This window comes from Idiotropiscis lumnitzeri, chromosome 21 (genome assembly GCF_059441095.1).
Source record: "Idiotropiscis lumnitzeri isolate Australia: NSW breed Sydney's pygmy pipehorse chromosome 21, RoL_Ilum_1.0, whole genome shotgun sequence".
Taxonomy (NCBI): Eukaryota; Metazoa; Chordata; class Actinopteri; order Syngnathiformes; family Syngnathidae; genus Idiotropiscis; species Idiotropiscis lumnitzeri.
In genome coordinates this window covers 12,708,667-12,729,084 of record NC_142411.1, presented here as the reverse complement: position 1 = coordinate 12,729,084, position 20,418 = coordinate 12,708,667, and the positions used below count along the sequence as shown (strand labels likewise).

Genomic DNA, 20,418 nt, shown 5'->3' with positions numbered 1-20,418 from the left:
TTTCCCTTCAGGGGTCACCACAGCAAGTAAGTTGCCTCCATCTAACCCTGTCCTCTGCTCTCACCCCAACTACTTTCATGTCCTCTTTAACTACATCCATAAACCTCCTCTTTGGTCTTCCTCTAGTCCTCTTGCCTGGCACTTGGAAACTCTGCATCCTTCTGCCAATATACTCACACTCTCTTCTCAGGACATGTCCAAACCATCTCAGTCTGGCCTCTCTGTTTTTATCTCCAAATCCCCTAACATGTGCTGTCCCTCTGATGTACTCATTTCTGATCCTGTCCATTTTGGTCACTCCCAAAGAGAACCTCAACATCTTCATCTCTGCCACGTCCAGCTCTGCCTCCTGTCTTTTCTTCAGTGGCAGTGTCTCCAGACCAGACAACATCGTTGGTCTCATCACAGTTCTATAAATCTTTCCTACATTTTAGCTGAATCGTCAAAGACAATACCCACCCAAACTCACAGCTGTTCGACCTGTTGCCCTCTGGCAGGCGCTACAGATGCATCAAATCGAGGACCAATAGACTGAGAAACAGTTTCTTTCCGAGAGCCATCTCCATTCTGAACTCTCACACACACACATGAGAACACCCTTACCTTGCAGAACAGCATCGTGATGTGTTTTTATATACCCTATTCAGTACTAAATTCCATTGCACTCTCTTATTTATTTATCTAATTTATATATTTGTCTGTATTATTGTTGTATTGCACTGGAGAGGGGAGCCCTCTAATCTCGTTGCACACTTGAGTACAATGACAATAAAGGGATTTCTAATTCTATCACACATCACACCTGATACTTTTCTCCACCCGTTCCAGCCAGCCTGCACACGCTTCTTCACTTCTTTTCCACACCTCCATTGCTCTGGACTGTAGACTCAAGATACTGAAACTCCTCCCCGTTCTTGGTCACTTTTTCCTGTAAGATCACTCTTCCTCTTGGGTCCCTCTCATTTAGACACAGATACTCCGTCTTGCTACGGGTAATCTTCATTCCCCTCCTTTCCAGGGCAAACCTCCATGCCTCCAGCTTCTCGTTCACCTGTTCCCCGTTCTCACTATAAATCACAATGTCATTTGCAAACATCATGGTCCATGGAGATTCCTGTCTAACCTAGTCTGTCATCCTGTCCATGACAACAGCAAACACGTAGGGACTCAAAGCTGATCCCTGATGTTGTCACACCTCCACCTTGAACTCCTCCGTCACACCGACAGCACACCTCACCACTTACACCACATACATGTCCTGTACCACTTGACCATACTTCCCTGCTACTCCAGATTTTCTCATACAGAACCACAGTTCCTCTCTGGGCACTCTGTCATAAGCTTTCTCCAGATGTACAAAGACACAACGCAGCCCCTATTGACCTTCTTTGTACTTCTCTATCAGCAAATATTGTATCTGTTGTACTCTGCTGCTCACAGATGTTCACCTCTGCTCTCAGTCTAGATTCCACCACTCTTTCCCACAGCTTCATTGTGTGGCTCATCAGCTTTCTTCTTCTGTAGTTGCCACAGCTCTGAACAGCTCCCTTGTTCTTAAAAATGAGCACCAGCACACTTCTCCATTCCTCGGGCAACTTCTCACTCTCTTGGATCCTGTTGAACAGCCCAGTCAGAAATTCTACTGCTATCTCTCCGAGACTATTCCATACCTCCACGGGTATATCATCAGGGCTGAGTGCCTTTCCGCTCTTCATCCTCTTCAATGCTCTTCTCACTTCATTCTTACTGATCTGTGCTACTTCCTGGTCCACAGCAGTCACCTCTTCTTCTCTTTGTTCTCTCTCATTTTCCTCATTTATCAACTCATCAAAGTACTCTTTCCATCTTCCAATCACACTACTGGCCTCTGTAAACTTCCATCCCCATCCTTCATTATCCTAACCTGCTGCACGTCCATCCCATCTCTGTCTCTCTGCCTTGCCAACCTGTATAGATCGGTCTCACCTTCCTTTCTGTCCAACCTCGCATACAAGTCATCGTAAGCCCCTTGTTTGGCCCGTGCCACTTCCACTTTCACCTTCCGCTGCATGTCCCTGAATTCCTGTCTACTTTCTTCAGTCCTCTCACTGTCCCACTCCTTCTTACCTAACCTCTTTCTCTAGATCCATTTCTGCACCTCCTCATTCCACCACCAAATCTACTTATATCCTTTCCTTCCAGATGACACACCAAGGACTTTCCTACTTGTCTCCCTGATCACATTTGCTGTAGTTATCCAGTCATTCGGGAGCTCATCCTGGCCATCAAGAGCCTGTCTCACCTCCTTCCTGAAGGTCATACAACACTCTTCCCCTTTCAACTTCTACCATTTTGTCCTCTGCTCTGCCTTTGCCCTCTTTGTCGTTTTCACCACCATAGTCCATCCTACACACTACCATCCTATGCTGTCTGTCTACACACTCACCTACCACTACTTTGCAGTCGCTGATCTCCTTCAGATTACACTGTCTACACAAGATGTAGTCTACCTGTGTACTCCTATCTCAACTCTTGTAGGTCACCCTATGTTCCTGCTTCTTTTGGAAGATAGTATTCACAAGAGCCATTTCCATCCTTTTTGTAAAGTCAACCACAATCTGTCCTCCTGCGTTCCTTTCCTGGATACCAAACCAGCCCATCACCTCCTCGTCACAACTGCTTCCAGCCCCAACATGTCCATTGAAATCTGCACCAATGACAACTCTGATTTCTAGGGATGCTCTCAATCATTTTATCAAGGTCCAACCGAAAGTTCTCCTTCTCCTCCAGCTCGCAAGCTACCTGTGGCGCATGCCCGCCAACATTGATCATTACACCTTCGATTCCCCGCTTCAGGTTCATCACTCTAGCTGACACTCTTTACTTCCAGGACGTTCCGAACAAACTTCTCTTTCACAATAAATCCTACTCCATTTCTCTTCCTATCTATACCATGATAGAACAGCTTGAACCCTGCTCCTAAACTTCTAGCTTTGCTCCCTTTCCACCTGGTCTCCTGAATACATAGTATGTCCACTTTCCTCCTCTGCATCATGTCAACCAGCTTTCCCCGACATAGTTCCCACATTCAAAGTCCCTACTCTCAGTCCTAGACTCTTTGTGTTACTCTTCTCTTTCTTCCTTCGAACACATCTTCCTCCTCTCCTTCTTCGACCAACAGTAGTCCAATTACCACCAGCGCCCTATAGGTCAGCAGCACCGGTGGCGGTCGTTGCCTGGACCGATCTGGTATGGAAGTCATACATTTGATTCGCATGTCTGATTTGGCCAAACTTTTACGTCGGATGCCCTTTCTGACACATCCCTCTGTATTTATCCGGGCTTGGGACCGGCATAATAAGACACTGGCTTGTGCCCCCTTGCGGCTTCATTACATACAACCACTCAAAATGATCAGAGGAAATCGGACCTATCAATACATAAATAGTTTCGTTTTTTTTTTTTTAGATGCCCTCCACGGACCATAACAGCAGTGATATGCTAATAGCAAAACTAACTATGCTATATATGATATTATCAGAGCATTGAATGAGTCAACAATTCGTAACTGAAGTTTTTTGGACTGTCCCTTTTTAGACAATGGAAGTTTCAGTGGAAACACCACGCAAACGTAACAAATGAACACAAAATGGTTCCGCCTTTGAGGAGTGAAAACTAAGTCATTTCTGAATTTGTATTTATTCTTTTTACTTCCAACCACTCAAAATGTTCAGGCGTCTCAAACCGATCCATACATAAATAGCATTTATTTTTTTGGTGTGTGTGTGTATGTGTGTATGTGAGTGTGTAGATATTTCAGATTGAAATATTTCAAATGACATAATTAGAGCATTGATATCAGAATTTTTTGGGAATGTCCCTTTTTTTGACACTTGGAAAGTACTGGTATTTTACGCTATCAAAATTGTTGTATGCCATGTGAGAGTTATAATGGGAGTCAATGGGCAATAAAATGGACATTCCAAGCCTTACGCATGTTTGATGTAACAAAATTGTCCTTTTCACAACAGCAATGTTTTAAAATAACCTGCTTTTGGCTATTTTGAATTTTGACCTATTTTTAACATCTGTGTGATATTTAAGTTCCATAGTTTTTTTTCTTTGTTGGAAATACATATGCAAAAAAAAGGCCAAAAAATGGGCAAAGCGGCACAAAGATTAAAATGAGAAGTTGTGACTTTGTTACAGTTCCAGCTGTTGTGAAATGCTCCATATAAATAAAATTGAATTGTATTTTATTGTAAATCTTTTAATTTTGTCACATTCTATTGACATGGTGATGCAATGTGTATAAGAAAAACTGATGCTCTAAACATAGGTGAAAACTCCTGAAACTTCAAAAATCAGACATGGCCTGAAAAATAAATACTGGAAAGATTCCGTGCCCGGTTCCCTGTTCTACATTTGATCTAAATTTGTACCAGACCAAGTACTGAAAAAAAAAACAACTCTTATAGCCATATCCGCAACATAACAGGAAATTTGCCATTTTAACTATTTTGGAATTGGCCGTCATTTTTGGGCTTTAGTAGCGGTCATATTTTAATGAACTCCTCCGAGAGGACATTTAAAGATAGGTAAATAACCTGAAAAAAGATGATTATGAGAAGAGATCATTTCTTTTCAAGATTGAACATAAAAAAAATATGATTCAACAAATGAAAACTTACTATAATTTTATCAGCTTTGGCTTCACTTATGCCCTTTATGTTAAGCAGCTCCTTCTTTGGAGCATAGGCCACTGCCTCGATGGTGTGGAAACCTGCGTCCTCAAGTTTCTTGATGTCACTGGCACCAATTCCAGATTGCTACAGAAAAAAACATTAAAGATATAAATACATTAACATGTACATACATACATACAATACAGATACACAGTATTTAAATATATGCATATGCATATATATATATATATATATATATATATATATATATATATATATGCATATATATATATATATATATATATATATATATATATGCATATATATATATATATATGCATATATATATATATATATGCATATATATATATATATATATATGCATATATATATATATATATATATATATATATGCATATATATATATATATATATATATATATATATATATATATATATATATGCATATATATATATATATATATATATATATATGCATATATATATATATATATATATATATATGCATATATATATATATATATGCATATATATATATATATGCATATATATATATATATATATGCATATATATATATATATATATGCATATATATATATATATGCATATATATATATATATATATATATATATATATATATGCATATATATATATATATGCATATATATATATATATATATATATATATATATATATATATATATATATATATATATATATATATGCATATATATATATATATGCATATATATATATATATATATATATATATATATATATATATATGCATATATATATATATATGCATATATATATATATATATATATATATATATATATATATATATATATATATATATGCATATATATATATATATATATATATATATATATATGCATATATATATATATATATATATATATATATGCATATATATATATGCATATATATATATATATATATATATATATGCATATATATATATATATATATATATATATATGCATATATATATATATATATATATATATATATATATATAGATATATATGCATATATATATATATATATATATATATATATGCATATATATATATATATATATATATATATATATATATATATATATATATATATATATATATATATATATATATATATATATATATATATATATATATATGCATATATATATATATGAATCGCCTGCTACGAACGCGTCTTCGTCTTTTCTTTTTCAGTTTTTTTTTTTTAGACACCGAATTTACCGACATGGGCAAAATTATGTCGGTCACTGTAATACATTTTGGTAAATTTTCGGTTTATCGCCCAGTCCTAGGTTACACACCTCTAGTCTGCACAAAGGATGTGGTCCATAGTTTTCTTCCTCTTCAAACTCTGTTTCAGCCGTTCTCTCACATCTCATTGCCATATCTAAATGTTGAAACTAGAAGAAAAAAAAAAACACCAACACATGCAATTAATTCATATAGTCATCATTTTATATTACATAAAGAACTACACAATACTGCTGCAAAAGTGCACAATTTTTTTTTATTTTAATTCCACCTCCAAATTATTTTTTGTCCAAATAGGGGGGACTCATATTCAGCCATGGAGTTTTCAAGGCTCAGACCCTGTTCATATCTGCTGGCTCGAGTGTTAGTCGACTCAAACCCCCAGAAAAAGTTTGTCTAGTTTTTGTAAATTTAGTCAACGAAAACTCTAAAAGGTTTTAGTCTGTTTTATTTAAAATGGGCATACAATTGTTTCCACTCAACAGCAAACTCTTTCTGATCGACTACAAAGGATTATGCATTTCACAAAGATAAAGTGGTAATAGTGGACTCAATGCTCATTGCTCCAAAATAAGCCGAGAATCAAAACATTTTATTTGTCAACTGTTCTAGCTTTATTTCACTTAAAGCAACCTAAATGAACAAAATAAAAATGTTTTAACAACATAGACTTGTCGTAGACTTGTTCTATCATACATTACCACAAGTCCAAGCTCTATCAAACATATGTCTTGTTTACTTGTAACAACTTGCTGTTATCAGAACTAATTAGCCGACCGAGTGTCTACTGTCATGGTCCGGCAAAGGAAAGCTTGTCAGTCGTGAAGGGTGGATGAGGCATCCTGTATCGTTTCGACACAGTGACACACTGTATTGACACGGTGTTGACACTGTGTTGCTGAATACTGACACCTGATGGACTTGCAGGAAACATTTGACAAGGGTCACCTGACACAGTGATCTGTCAAACTAATTTTATCCAATTCCATTGATTAGGCATTTGCATTCACATTATTTTTACATATACGTACTTTCATAAAAACATTTTTTGGGGATATTCGAGACGCAGTTGATAAATTAAGTGAACATCTGTCTGAATGCCTAAGTAAAAGTGTTGTGAATGACAATGGACTCATTGTAATTAAAGATTTTTATTCAAAAAAATTAGTTACTCCAGCGTTTTGTTATTCAGTCTATTTCTTTTTTTGAGGCAATTATATGTACAATAGGAAAGAAGGGTTGTCATAATTTTTGTACGTCTGACAGGCCACACGCTAACAATATCCTCACCGAAAATTCATGTCCGTCACGTCATGTTTTCATCATCAAAGAATCACGTCTCTCGTCATCGTATAGCTGTGACGATAATTCGATATCGATATGCATCGGAATAGTTGGGTGATCGATATTAACAGAAAATGGTATTGATAAATTTATTGATCCCAAAAAAATAAATAACGGAGCAGATTCGACCTATCACGGCCCAACTCGTCACAAACTCCCTCCCATTTAGGAAATACAACCTGAGGCTTACGCATGCGCCGCTAAGATAGCGTGACTCAAAACAAACAAACAAAAAAAAAACGGGTGGGGAATGATCGACTTACTGGCCGACTTGAGGAAACGGCCTGTAGCTCGAACCCACGAGAGCTCCGGAGACACGAGGCCGGCGTACGTAGCAGTTAAGCCGCAAACAAGCACCCTCCCCGGACACACATCACAAGGGAGGCTGGCGTGCTTTTGACTTTATTTTCTAGTTTGTTTTAAAAGTTAAATATTACATTTTAAAATAAAACAAATCAGAATTCAACCCCTTTCCCTTTTTTATTTTCAATGGTAAAATATAAAAATAAAATAATAATAATTCAATATTCATCTATATCGACCAGTACGACATACTTGCGTCACGATATAGTTTTCAGCCATATCGCCCAGCCCTACGTCATTGTCATGAAAAAAGGGGGCGTTAATTAAATATTTTGGTCATCTTTGACAAAAACAACACCGGAGCCTGGAAGCTTACCACCATCAGCAACAAATGTCTGTGCGAAAACTTTAACGTTGCCAAATATCAGCTCTGGGTCAAACAATTTATTAATATTTTTTTTAGAGCTGTCAAATAACAGCTTAAAAATTAATTGAGCGCAATAAATTACAATTCAAACTCTCAAAAATATGCTGTATTTTATACATACAAATATACAACAAACGTATGCTTTGCGTTGAGATGGTAATTTAAACTTCAATAGCTGCGGTGGAACAGGAATTCCTTCTTGACATGAGTGCAAATCACTCCCTGCGCATTAGTTGTTCCATCTGTATTCTTTTTTTATTTGAATAAACAACCCGAGGGCCAACATGCTTTACTGACATATTCACATTTACACATGCATGAGTCCGCTAGGACTAAACAATTATAGGATAATTTTTTATTGCGAGTTTTCTGACAGATATTGCAATTTTTATTTGCAATTTTCTTCACAATTTATACCGACATTGACGTTTACAAACATGACGTAAAATGCCATTATACCATGAAAAACAATAAAAGGTATTATTGTACAAATGCAAGGACAGGGGCAGTCCTTTTTCACGTTATTAAAAATGTTAAAAATTGTTTGCTGGGCGCCAAACATTCAAGTGACAGCAAGTAATAATTAAGACATTTATATGTCAATGCATTTTAGATATGTTTTAAATAAATGAGCCATTGATGGCATTATGCAAAATGATGGCGACCATCTGTAAAAATTGATCACTCTGATAGGATTTAAGCGAGTGAAATTGTGGATGATAAAAGTAGACTCTGTGATAATAGTCAAAAGCAAAGCCATGGTGAATAAATTGTCAAAATCTAGTCAATTAAACTCAGCAAAATGTTGCGTTTGAGTTAGACGTTGCTTGATTGTGAGTGTGATGGGGATTGTTCAGGTTAGGTGTAAATTTTATTACATGAAACCCAGACAGTGGATGGTATGATGAAGACAACTCGTAAAATTGCATGCCCATTCATATATATTTTTGGGGTTCAAACCTTCTTAGTGGACAAAGTCATGAAATCTTAGGTAAATCCGACCAAATTAATTACAAATTACAGAAATACAACTTTTAATGCGGTCAAATTTGACCGGGACACAACACTAAGGTTTAATCTTAACATATTGGTAAAATGCAAAACATATTTAGCTAACTTTTTTCAAGCTCTTTCAGTGACATTAGTCTTGCTGTTAGCAAAAGATTTGAACAACACAAGGGACATGGTCTGCTCTGAGAATAAAAGTGCCTCTGTTTGATGACTAATTTAAGTCAAATTTGGAAGTAACATAAACAAATACATAAATACTATTATGCGGATTTGGAAAAAAAACTTGAATGTTATCTAAATGTGGTTAACAACGCCTCTACTTGAACTTTCGAGCAACTTTAAAGTTGCGATAAAAACTAGGACACCAGCTCTACGTCATTATTGGTGGTGTATAACGCGAACGTAGACGATCACGGAAAACGGCACTTCCATGAACAGCCACTTAAAATCTAGAGTGTGACTTTCAGCTGCGGAAGCAACACGTCTGTCCCACATTTTGTAATGTAAACAGGCCATCCCAAATTAGAGACAACTATTTTACCTTCACACAGGTCGGCCGCTGTTCTCAATCGAAGGCAGAGTCTGTTCAAGCGGAAGTTGCATTAATATACCGAAACACAATGTTAACCTCCCGCAAGAGTACTGTTGAACACGTCTACAGCATTACCGAACTAGTAAAAAAAATACCATTTCATTTTTCCCGCTCGAAAACGTGTCAACACTCGAAGATAAAGGAGGAGTCACAGACATTAGGTAAAAAAATTGAAAAAACGGAATACTCAAATTAATACGTCAACGTCGCCGTCATGTTGAATGTGGCAAAATTGCAGCCGATGCCGCAATTGCAACATTGCATCGCATTGCAACAACGCTAGATTTTATGGGACTTTTTGGAAATTCAAACAGCCTAATATCATACCACTATCCCTTACCCTTTTTTGTCAACCGTCATGAGTCAATGAGGGGTAAAAGGTGCTTCCTTTGTGCGAAACATGTTCTCACAGTCACTTTTACACGATGCGAGTCGCGCATGCGTTGTTGGTCGGCCATTTTTGATTGCGAACTATGGCAACTACACTATGTCAAAACATGTAACTAATGCGAACACAGTTCCCCTCACTCAATAAGCGGGTAAAAAAAATAATTAAGCGAGTTAATCACTACTTAAAATTGATATCGTAATTAATTGCACTTCAAATTATCTCCAAAATGTGCCATATTGTGAACATATATACAACAAACACATGCTTCGCATTGCGATGGTATTTAAACTTGAATTGCTCTGGTGGAACTGGAATTCCTTCTCACTATGAGTGCAAATCACTACCTGCGTATTTAACCATTGCTCCATCTATATTCTTCTTTTAATTTGAATTCCCCACCCAGAGGGCCAACTTTTCTTTCATGTTTACATTAACACATGAATGTGTCCGCTAGGGCTGAAGGAGGAAATTATATTGCCATTTTTCTGACATATATTGCAATATCAATTTTAATTGTAATTTCTTCACAATGTACAGTGACATTTACAAACATTACATTGTACTATTAAAAACAATAAAAGCTATTATTGCATAATGCGAGGACAGGAAAGACATTTTGTGAGGCAGGCAGTCCTTTTAAATGATGAAAGTAAGCCAAGACATACTGTACCACTGGCCGTAAAGTATAATTTTGTATTTGTGTAAGTCTGCATATGAAAATACATTTATAAACCCAAAAATGTTTTGTACTAATGTACATATTCTTTGTCCATAAATGTAAACTTATGTCAATAAAAAACATAGTCCTTTAGCAAAGCTAAATTGATTAAATATATAATTTTTAGATTGTGATGGTGTAGATCTATACATACGTTTGACATTGAGCTCTTCGTCATGATAATGTCATCCATTTCCGTGTTGCGGTCTGAGAGCGTCTGCTAAATTGCCAATGTAGCCTTCTTATTTTATGTCTAAAGACGCATTGATTGAAAAACATTTCTGTTAACAGCTGTTGTCTCTCCGCCCAAATGCGGTTCTAATCAAACCTCTGTTGAAAGTCCATGCTGCTGCGGCGCAAACTATCTTAGTACATAGCATTCAAGTAGCCTGTCAGGTTTAAAAGGTCCTGACGCCTTCATTAGACTGAATTAAATGCAGAGAACCAGAGGAATAACCAGGGAAGGTTTTGTCTTTTCTCCATCGCGGATGGGAGGAGAAGCCAGGAGGTGAAATAGGCGTCTTGCCAGTTCAATCTCCCGTACTCTCACTGACTTCTTCGCCCATCCCTCTGGACTTTATTCAGAGAAAAACGAAACTTATGGAAAGTGAAACTTAAACAAGCGTGTGGGTGTGTCAGTTGTGCGCATGTGTGCTGAAGCAATGATGTGCGTGTCTGTGAGTGTGTGTGTAATTATCATTGATACAAATAGTGTATAAAAAAACATGATTAAAAATACACAAACTATTTACATACTCTCACATAGCCGCAAATACTTCTGGAAGTACGGGTTACAGCTTGACATAGATGCAACACTTTGTTGAATTATTTTTATTTAACTAGTTTGGAGCTGGGTAGTGTGACCTGTTTACTGTAACATGATGCTGAATCACGAGTATGGGAATCAGATTCATTTAAAAAAAAAAAACAAAAAAAAAACGCAACTTTAACTATCATTGTCCGCTGTAGTGCTCACTGGTGTACGCCTACATTTAATGAGGACTATAGCCCAAAAGGGGACGTGCCAATTTGTTGTAAATATCATCACAAACAAAAAATAAATAAATCACTACAGTCTTTTTTTTGGGGGGGGGGCATTTTTGTACTAATGTCTTTTTTACATGCAAACCTATTATATGAGAGCCAATGTTATGCTCATCCAAGCGTCCCTTTAAAGCCGTGTTTTTCAACCACAGTGCCGCGGCACACTGTTGTGCGAGATATTGTCAGGCGTGCCAAGGGAAATTATCCAATTTGTATGCCTCTGCGGTCTAGCGCCAGGCAGAGTAATCATGTAGTACTCTTCCATACCAGTAAGCGGCAGCAGCAGCAGGTAGCTAGTTGCCTAGTGCTTGGAGACAAGCAAATTAGTGCCGCATGGATGCAGCGATAGGTGGATAGCAGGACGACGGTGAAAGTGATGGATACGTTTTTGAAGAGGAAAAATGCTGACTCTGAACTGGACCCTGGATAAAAACCGGACCCAGATGAAGGCCCTAGTATGAGTGGAGATCAAAAGAAAGCAAAGACGGCGTGAGGCAATTCAACGAAAGCTGTCTTTCATTTGGATTTATTATAATTATCGGACTATAAGACCCACCCTTATATAAACCACAGCAACTCTTTTTTGGGGGGAATAAAACAAAAAAAGCGATATACAAGCTGCGCCAAGCTATAAGCCACACTCTATGTTTAAAAAAATTATTGTTTACAGCATGTACAGAATGATTTTGTACAGCAAATGCACATAAAGGTACTGTTGAAGTTGAACCACAACAGAAATGAGAAGTATTTAGTGAATGAACATTAGAAGACAAACTTACTCCAATGTCTGTTCGGTTTTTTGTATTCAAGAAGAAAAGGGTCAAATACAACTAATTAATTTAGTTTCTTTGATTTTTGGAGTTCAAGAAAATACTACAAGACAGATATCTGGGCAGCCTTTTCTTTACCTCACGAGGAACTGCACTCGAGCGAGTATAGTTGGAAAAGTCGTGCTCTCTTTCAGCCCATCCTCACAGTTTATATGATTTCTCTAGTCATGTTTCTATGACAATGATAATGTAGGTTGAAATTGGTCATCCTTGCTCCCTCCCACGGCACAGGTCCATGTCCAAGGGAAGGTCCTCTCCAGTTTAGTCATCGTCTGGAAGGTTGATTCCCATTTGGTCCCCAAAACTGGCATTCCAAGGCTGGCCTTCTCCGGCAGGCAGTGTCCCCTGCTGGCGTTCTCCTGTGATCGTGTCTGTGTGCAAGTGTGTGTGCTCCGTAATCAAATTGTTGTCTTTCGGAATGTGTTTTTGCAATAGCGCCCCTGTGACCCTTCCAGTGCCCAATTAGGTATGTTTGCCTCTCTACGGCCTATGTGGAGAATGTACTTTATCGTATTTGTCCATGAAGTGCTGGTTGGTTTGTATCAGTTTGTAATGTGCAAACTGAATGTTTGATGTGAATGTGAGTGTAGGTCATGGAAATACTATGTGTGTGTTACCAGTTTGAGTTTTATGACTGAAAATGTCGCCATAGTTCAGACATTTGAACTAAGTAATATAAATCTAGCATATGAGAATAATATAATCAGAATCAGAATGACCTATAATTGGAAAACACAATTACTACAATCCCAGTCATTACTGTGCACGGTTCTTCTTGTTTCATTTGATAAATGCTGCTTGTTTAATGTATGTTTAACACAGTCAGTATATATTAACCTGCTACTTGTAATAATTGTCATTCTGTCCTGTAAATGTTTAAAATGTGTATTTTCACAAGGTCTAACATATACAACTCATTTTATGGCCATGACGAGATTGTTGCTTTTAGGAATACCTAGTCTTGTGTTGGACCTCCCTAGTACAAGTTACTGTCCTGAGAGGCATTGAGCCTCAACATTGTTTACGACGGGTCAGGGATTCCGACAGGGATCGACTTCCCAAGGTACTTGTATGCAGTAAGGGGATCTGGCGCAGAGGAGTTGCATATGGGAGGGGGTCCGTACCTGGTACCCATAGGAGGCTGTGGAAAAGGCCAGTTTAAGGGCTAGCAGGATAAGAATGCATATGCAATAAGGGAGAATTGGATATTCATTTCTTTTGTTTGCCTTCCCTATATGAAGGGAAGGCTCGAAAGGAGGGAGACACCTTTCCCTTTTTCTTTTTGGGGAGTCTTCTTTGGACATCAGCATGTGACGAGAATAAAATCTCTTTCTAACCAAAATGGCTGTGTCAGAGAAATTTTTTCCATCACCAATTCTGCCATGCTCAGAGACCCGTCCAGAGGGAAGCTGAGCCAGACCCAAACATCAACAACAAAATATACCACAAAAATAATGCCACTAATCGTAATACAGTCCTTTAGTACATAAACAGTGCCTTTTAACGTTGCAACTTCTTTGCAAATTAAAACAGAATAGACCCAAGAGAAAAAACAAATCAAGATTTATTTAGCGTATTTTCTGAACTATAGAGCGCCCCTACCGGTGAAAGAAAAATCCACAGAAAAGCTGCAGCGTTGTATTAGCTGCATGGTTCAAAATCTAGGAAAAAAGTAACAGCTTATAGTACGGAAAATAGAGTACTTGTACTGGAGATGCAACGGCACGGACTCCGTTGAGCTTGGTTTGTGGTGAAAAGCTCTCCAACGGTGCTATGGTTCCAAGTAAGCTTAAAGCCTTGGTCGGGCGCACCAAAGGCTTTGTAAGCAGAGTGAAGGAAAAAACCCAGTGTGACCATTACGCACTGTTTTTTTACACCGCAAAGCCCTCGTAGCGAATACTTTACCAGCAGATCTCGTTCCTGTGTTGGATGATGTGCGCATGGTAAACTTTGTGACGTCAACACCTGTGAAAAGTCACATATGTGCGGCTTTGTGTGAGAAAATGGGCGGGGAGCAAAAAGCATTGCTGTTTCATACTGTTGAAATTTAGCTTTAAATCAATGTTAGAATTTAATTTTAAACCAATGTAACCTCAAATTAGTAATCTGACTCCAATTTGTGACTTTACCCAACTCTCACTCATCCAACAATATGCGCGCTCGTTCTGCAATAGAAAGGTATCAGGAAGCCGGCATTTTCACGCACGAGTGGATTTATTCCCAATACAGAGACTACATATTCGCCTGGGTCTCGGATCCCTCTCAATACAACTCTACCCCTCTTTTGCCACCAACAGAACAGAACTGAACTTTTTTCCGAGTTGCCCAGTAGTTACTATACAATATGTAAATGACACAAAGACAAAGGCATCCTGGCATGATTCTATTGGCTATGTGTATCCTGCAGTTAACTTTAGCTTGCTCTTATTGGTCTTTCTTCCCCCGCCGAATCCCGTGGCTCCTCCTGCGTGCGATCCCCCGATGGCCGCTCCTTCATCCACTGCTCCCGGAGTCATCTCGTCTCGCTCAGCACCGTCTGCTTCTAAAACATTCCATTCTTGCACACCCCCGCAACCAGTTTTGCTCCACCAGACACACTCTCAGCATTTTACAGTTTCACATTTTCATACACTGGATGCAGCAACATCTAATGAACTATGTTAAGCTCAAACTCTTATATTCCTTTAATAGTCAAATGTATGAAATCCTTTAAGTGTAACCGAAGTTTGGACCATGCTAATGACAAGACCCTCAGGAGAGGAATGCAGGAAGATTGGATCAAGGCTGCAACAAAGGAGGTGTGAACGAGACAGATCTGAAACAATGGACTTCCATGCCGGGACCACAAAAGTGGCTTCTAGCAGTCTCCCCTTTGTTCTGTTTAGATTGACTGCCATGATTACATTATCCTTTAATACAGAGGTCCGATGGTTGTCCCGTGGCAAGGTGCTGGCCCTTGTGTATGAGCTGCGAGAGGAATTTAAAGTGTTTCTGACAAACAAGGGGTCCGATTTCGGAAAGCTGCTTGTAAGTGATGAGTGGTGTGCAAGGCTGGCATACTTGGCAGATATGTTTCCTCATCTGAATGAACTGAACACACAAATGGATGACTGAAAAGAAAACCTGCTTACAAATACAGATAAAATAAATGGATTCCGTTCAAAGGTGCAACTCTGGTAGCAACATGTGGTGTGGAAAGTGGCAATCTTGAAATCTTTCCATTCATCAATAAATTGCAAGATGTTAACACTGCTGCACTGTGTGAGATAATAGTTAAACATTTGAAAACTCTTGAGGAATTGTCATTTTATTTCTCTTCGGTTCCGGCGCCGCGCGAGTGGCTGCCTGTTTACAGCAGTGTGGCTCACTATAGAGCCTTTTTCGTGTGTGTTTTCCCTTTACCCTGTTTTATTTTATTTTTACCTCATCTCAGCAATGGACATACAACTTGCGATGGTTTTACTGCTGTTGGGGGCTGTTTTTTGCGCGATCGTGTCCGGAGACGAAACTCGGAGCTACGGATCGATCGTGTACTCAAGAGATCAGCACTCCATGCTAACCCCGCGTCGGCTCCTGGAGCGAGACCCGATATCCCCCGCGAGCTGTGGAGGAAGAGACGGGGATGTCGTGCGGGGGCTAAACGCCAGGCAAGGAGGAGACGATACCACCCCGTCCCCCCGTCCGTTATTATGGGGAATGTTAGATCCCTCCCCAATAAAATGGACGAGCTAACAGCGCTAACCCGGCACGAGAGGATTGTCCGGGAGGCTAGCTTGCTGGTGTTCACGGAGTCGGGGCTAACAGAGCTAACGCCGGACGCCGTCGTGGAATTGGACGGCTTCCAAATACTAAGCGCGGACAGGACACTGAAGAGCGGTAAGAGAAAAGGGGGAGGGCTGGCTGTGTTTGTTAATGATAGATGGTGTAACCCTGGGCACATAACTGTTAAGGATCAACTTTGCAGTCGGGACATTGAGATGATAGCTGTTAGCATGCGTCCGGTCTATTTACCGCGAGAGTTCAGTCATGTGATCGCGGTGGCGGCGTACGTGCCACCCTCTGCTAACGGTGAGACAGCCTGTGATGTACTGAATGCAGCTGTGAGCAGGCTACAAACACAGCACCCAAATGCCATGTTCCTTATCTCTGGTGACTTCAATCATGCTTCTCCTTCCTCCTCTCTGCCTTCATTCACACAATATGTAACCTGCCACACCAGAGACAATAAAATATTGGACCTCTTCTATGCCAACACCAAGGAGGCGTACACGTCACTGCCCCTCCCCCCGCTGGTGGGCAAATGAGTTGAACCTATTTTTCAATAGGTTTGATCAAATGCCTGACCCCGCTCAGGCTTCCCTGATGCAGCCCCCACCAACCCCTCCTGCCACTGCGAACAAGACTCTCTCTCCCCCGCTCTCGCCCCTCTCTCTCCACAGGCTCCAGTTCCCAGCCTCATCAGACGTCCACCACTTCCTCCTGCTCAGCCTTGTTCCTCACAACATCTCAGGTGAAGAACCAGCTGAGGAAGATGAAGGCGAGGAAGGCAGCAGGCCCAGATGGGATTAGCTCCCAGCTCCTCAAATCCTGTGCAGACCAGCTGTGTGGAATCGTCCAGCACATGTTCAACCTGAGCCTGAAGCTGGGCAGAGTCCCCCAGCTGTGGAAAACATCCTGCCTGGTTCCGGTTCCAAAGACACCCCATCCGAAGGAGCTCAACAACTTCAGACCAGTGGCGCTGACATCTCATCTGATGAAGACCCTGGAGAGACTGGTCCTCGTCCATCTGCGCCCCCTGGTCAGCTCCTCAATGGACCCACTCCAGTTCGCATACCAGCCTGGCATCAGTGTGGATGATGCCATCATCTACCTGCTCCACACTTCATTCTCCCACCTGGAGAAGGCGGGGGGCACGGTGAGGATCATGTTCTTTGATTTCTCAAGTGCTTTCAACACCATCCAGCCCGCCTTATTGGGAGACAAGCTGGAGCAGGCGGGAGTGGCCCACCACCTCATCACATGGATCCACGACTACCTCACAAACCGGCCACAGTACGTGAGGACACAGGACTGTGTGTCTGACGTGCTCCTCTGCAGCACGGGAGCGCCGCAGGGAACTGTGCTGGCTCCCTTCCTGTTCACCCTCTACACCTCGGACTACAAATGCAATTCCACAACTTGTCACCTGCAGAAGTTCTCTGATGACTCTGCGATTGTCGGCCTCATCACTGACGATGACGATCGGGAGTACAGAGGGGTTACGCAGGGGTTCGTGGACTGGTGTCAGCAGAACCGCCTCCAAATCAACGCTGGGAAATCCAAAGAGCTGGTGGTGGATTTCCGCAAGCGTCGGCACTCTCCACCTGCACCAGTGAATATCCAGGGAACAGACGTTGAGAGGGTCTCAACTTACAAGTACCTGGGTGTTAAAGGAGTGGAAGAGTTGAAACCTGGCTAGTTTTATTCGATGTCCTGCATCTTGTGTCACTGTTATTCTGTGGAATGCTGAGTGTGTGGCTGGTGAAGCTGAACAAAGAAAGTGAAAGAATGTGAAGGTTTGGGAGGTTTTAGGTTGGTGCCTGGCGCAGACAGACACCTCGAGGGGGAAGGGGTCGACAAGAAACTGGACCATTCAGCCACAAGCAGGAGGAGCCACCACGGGATTCGGCGGGGGAAGAAATACCAATGAAAGCAAGCTAAAGTTAACTGCAGGATACACATAGCCAATAGAATCATGCCAGGATGCCTTTGTCTTTGTATAATTTACATATTGTATCGTATGAATGACTACTGGGCAACTCGAAAAAGTTCTGGTTAGTTACATTCGCTGGTGGCAAGAGAGGTGTAGAGTTGTATTGAGAGGGACCCGAGACCCAGGTGCCATGTAGAAATCTGTGTATTGGGAATAAACCCACTTGTGCGTGAAAATGCCGGCTTCCTGATACCTTTCTATTGCAGAACGAGCGCGCATATTGTTGGATGAGTGAGAGTTGGGTAAGGTCGCGAATTGGAGTCAGATTACTAATTTGAGTTTACATTGGGTTAAAATTAAATTCTAACATTGATTTAAAGATAAATTCCAACAGTGTTCATCTGAACAATAAACTAGACTGGAGCGACAACACAGATGCTCTCTATAGGAAGGGTCAGAGCAGACTCTTCCTACTCAGGAGGCTGAGGTCCTTTGGCGTTCGGGGAACACTCCTCAGGAACTTCTATGACTCGGTGGTTTCATCGATCATTTTCTATGGATTGGTCTCCTGGGCAGGAGGCATCTCTGGCCGGGACAAAAAGAGACTGGACAAACTAGTGAGGAGGGCCAGCTCTGTCCAGGGCTGCTCCCTGGACTCTGTGGACTCAGTGGGGGGCAGGAGGATGACTGCAAAACTGTCATCAATGCTGGACAACCCAGCCCACCCACTCAATGACACTCTGAGAACACTTCACAGCTCCTTCAGTAATAGACTTTTACACCCTCGCTGTACAAGGATGCGTGCTGAGCCCTCTCCTGTACGCCCTCTACACCTACGACTGCAGCCCGGCCCACGGCAACAACACCATCGTCAAGTTTGCTGACGACACGACAGTGGTCGGTCTGATCTCGGAAGGTGACGAGACAGCCTACAGAGAGGAGGTAAAGAGACTGACAGCTTGGTGCAAGGACAACAGACTGCACCTTAACACTGCAAAAACAAAGGAGATTGTCGTCGACTTCAGGAGGAACAGGACGGTGCCGCCCCCCCTCTGCATCGAAGGCGTGTGTGTGGAGAGGGTCCACACGTTCAAGTTCCTGGGAGTACAGATCTCCGACGAACTTTCTTGGACTCACAACACCACAGCAGTGGTAAAGAAGGTCCGCCAGCGTCTGCACTTCCTGAGAGTCCTCAGGAAATTCAACCTGGACAGGAAGCTGCTGCTAGCCTTCTACCACTCGTCCATCGAGAGCCTGCTGACGTACTGTGTCTCCACCTGGTACAGCGGCTGCACTGAGGCGGACAGAGTGAGGCTCCAGAGGACAGTCAAAACAGCGCAAAGGATTATTGGCTGCCCTCTCCCCTCACTATCGGACATCTACACCGCCCGGTGCCTCAGAAGGGCTCTCAACATCGTCAAAGACAATACCCACCCAAACTCACACCTGTTCAACCTGATGCCCTCTGGCAGGCGCTACAGATGCATCAAATCGAGGACCAATAGACTGAGAAACAATTTCTTTCCGAGAGCCATCTCCATTCTGAACTCTCACACACACACGAGAACACCCTTACCTTGCAGAACAGCATTGTGATGTGTTTTCATATACACTATTCAGTACTAAATTCCATTGCACTCTCTTATTTATTTATCTAATTTATATATTTGTCTGTATTATTGTTGTATTGCACTGGAGAGGGGAGCCCTCTAATCTCGTTGCACACTTGAGTACAATGACAATAAAGGGATTTCTAATTCTAATTCTAATTCTACCGAAGAGAGATTTCGCCGCTCGTTCCTGCCGACTGCTGTCAGACTTTTTAACAAGAACATTGGGTCAGGCCTACAAACGGGCGGGCATTAGTGCAATTGTGCAGTCCTAGGATGCAATATAAACCGCTACTGCACTTTCAGCCAAGGGTGTACTTAAATATTGACCAATGATGTATTTTGTTTACATTACAGTATTCTTATTACTGTACTTCTATCTCTGCAGTATTTCTACCATTGCAGGACGTTCACTATTACAGTACTTTTATCCTTGCAGTACTTTTATCATTGCAGTATTTCCTATCATT

At 40.8% G+C, this 20,418-nt stretch overlaps 1 protein-coding gene and 1 pseudogene across 2 annotated transcripts in view; both read right to left on the bottom strand.

Annotated features, from left to right (window-relative positions):
* rad51 (RAD51 recombinase) overlaps nt 1-10,110 on the bottom strand; it is an 80,277-nt gene extending 70,167 nt beyond the window's left edge. The window contains exons 1-4 of one of the 2 annotated variants that reach the window (XM_088285447.1): nt 10,004-10,092; nt 9,613-9,653; nt 6,037-6,135; nt 4,671-4,808 (exon numbers count right to left, since the gene is read on the bottom strand). In XM_088285447.1, coding sequence (XP_088141573.1) covers nt 4,671-4,808; nt 6,037-6,120 — 222 coding nt within the window. In that variant the 5' untranslated portion in view covers nt 6,121-6,135; nt 9,613-9,653; nt 10,004-10,092. Of the gene's footprint in view, nt 1-4,670; nt 4,809-6,036; nt 6,136-9,612; nt 9,654-10,003 lie in introns of both variants that reach the window. The other variant, XM_088285448.1, reaches the window with a different exon arrangement.
* LOC148317008 (uncharacterized) lies at nt 8-2,377 on the bottom strand (annotated as a pseudogene).
* Nucleotides 10,111-20,418: the final 10,308 nt, after the last annotated feature.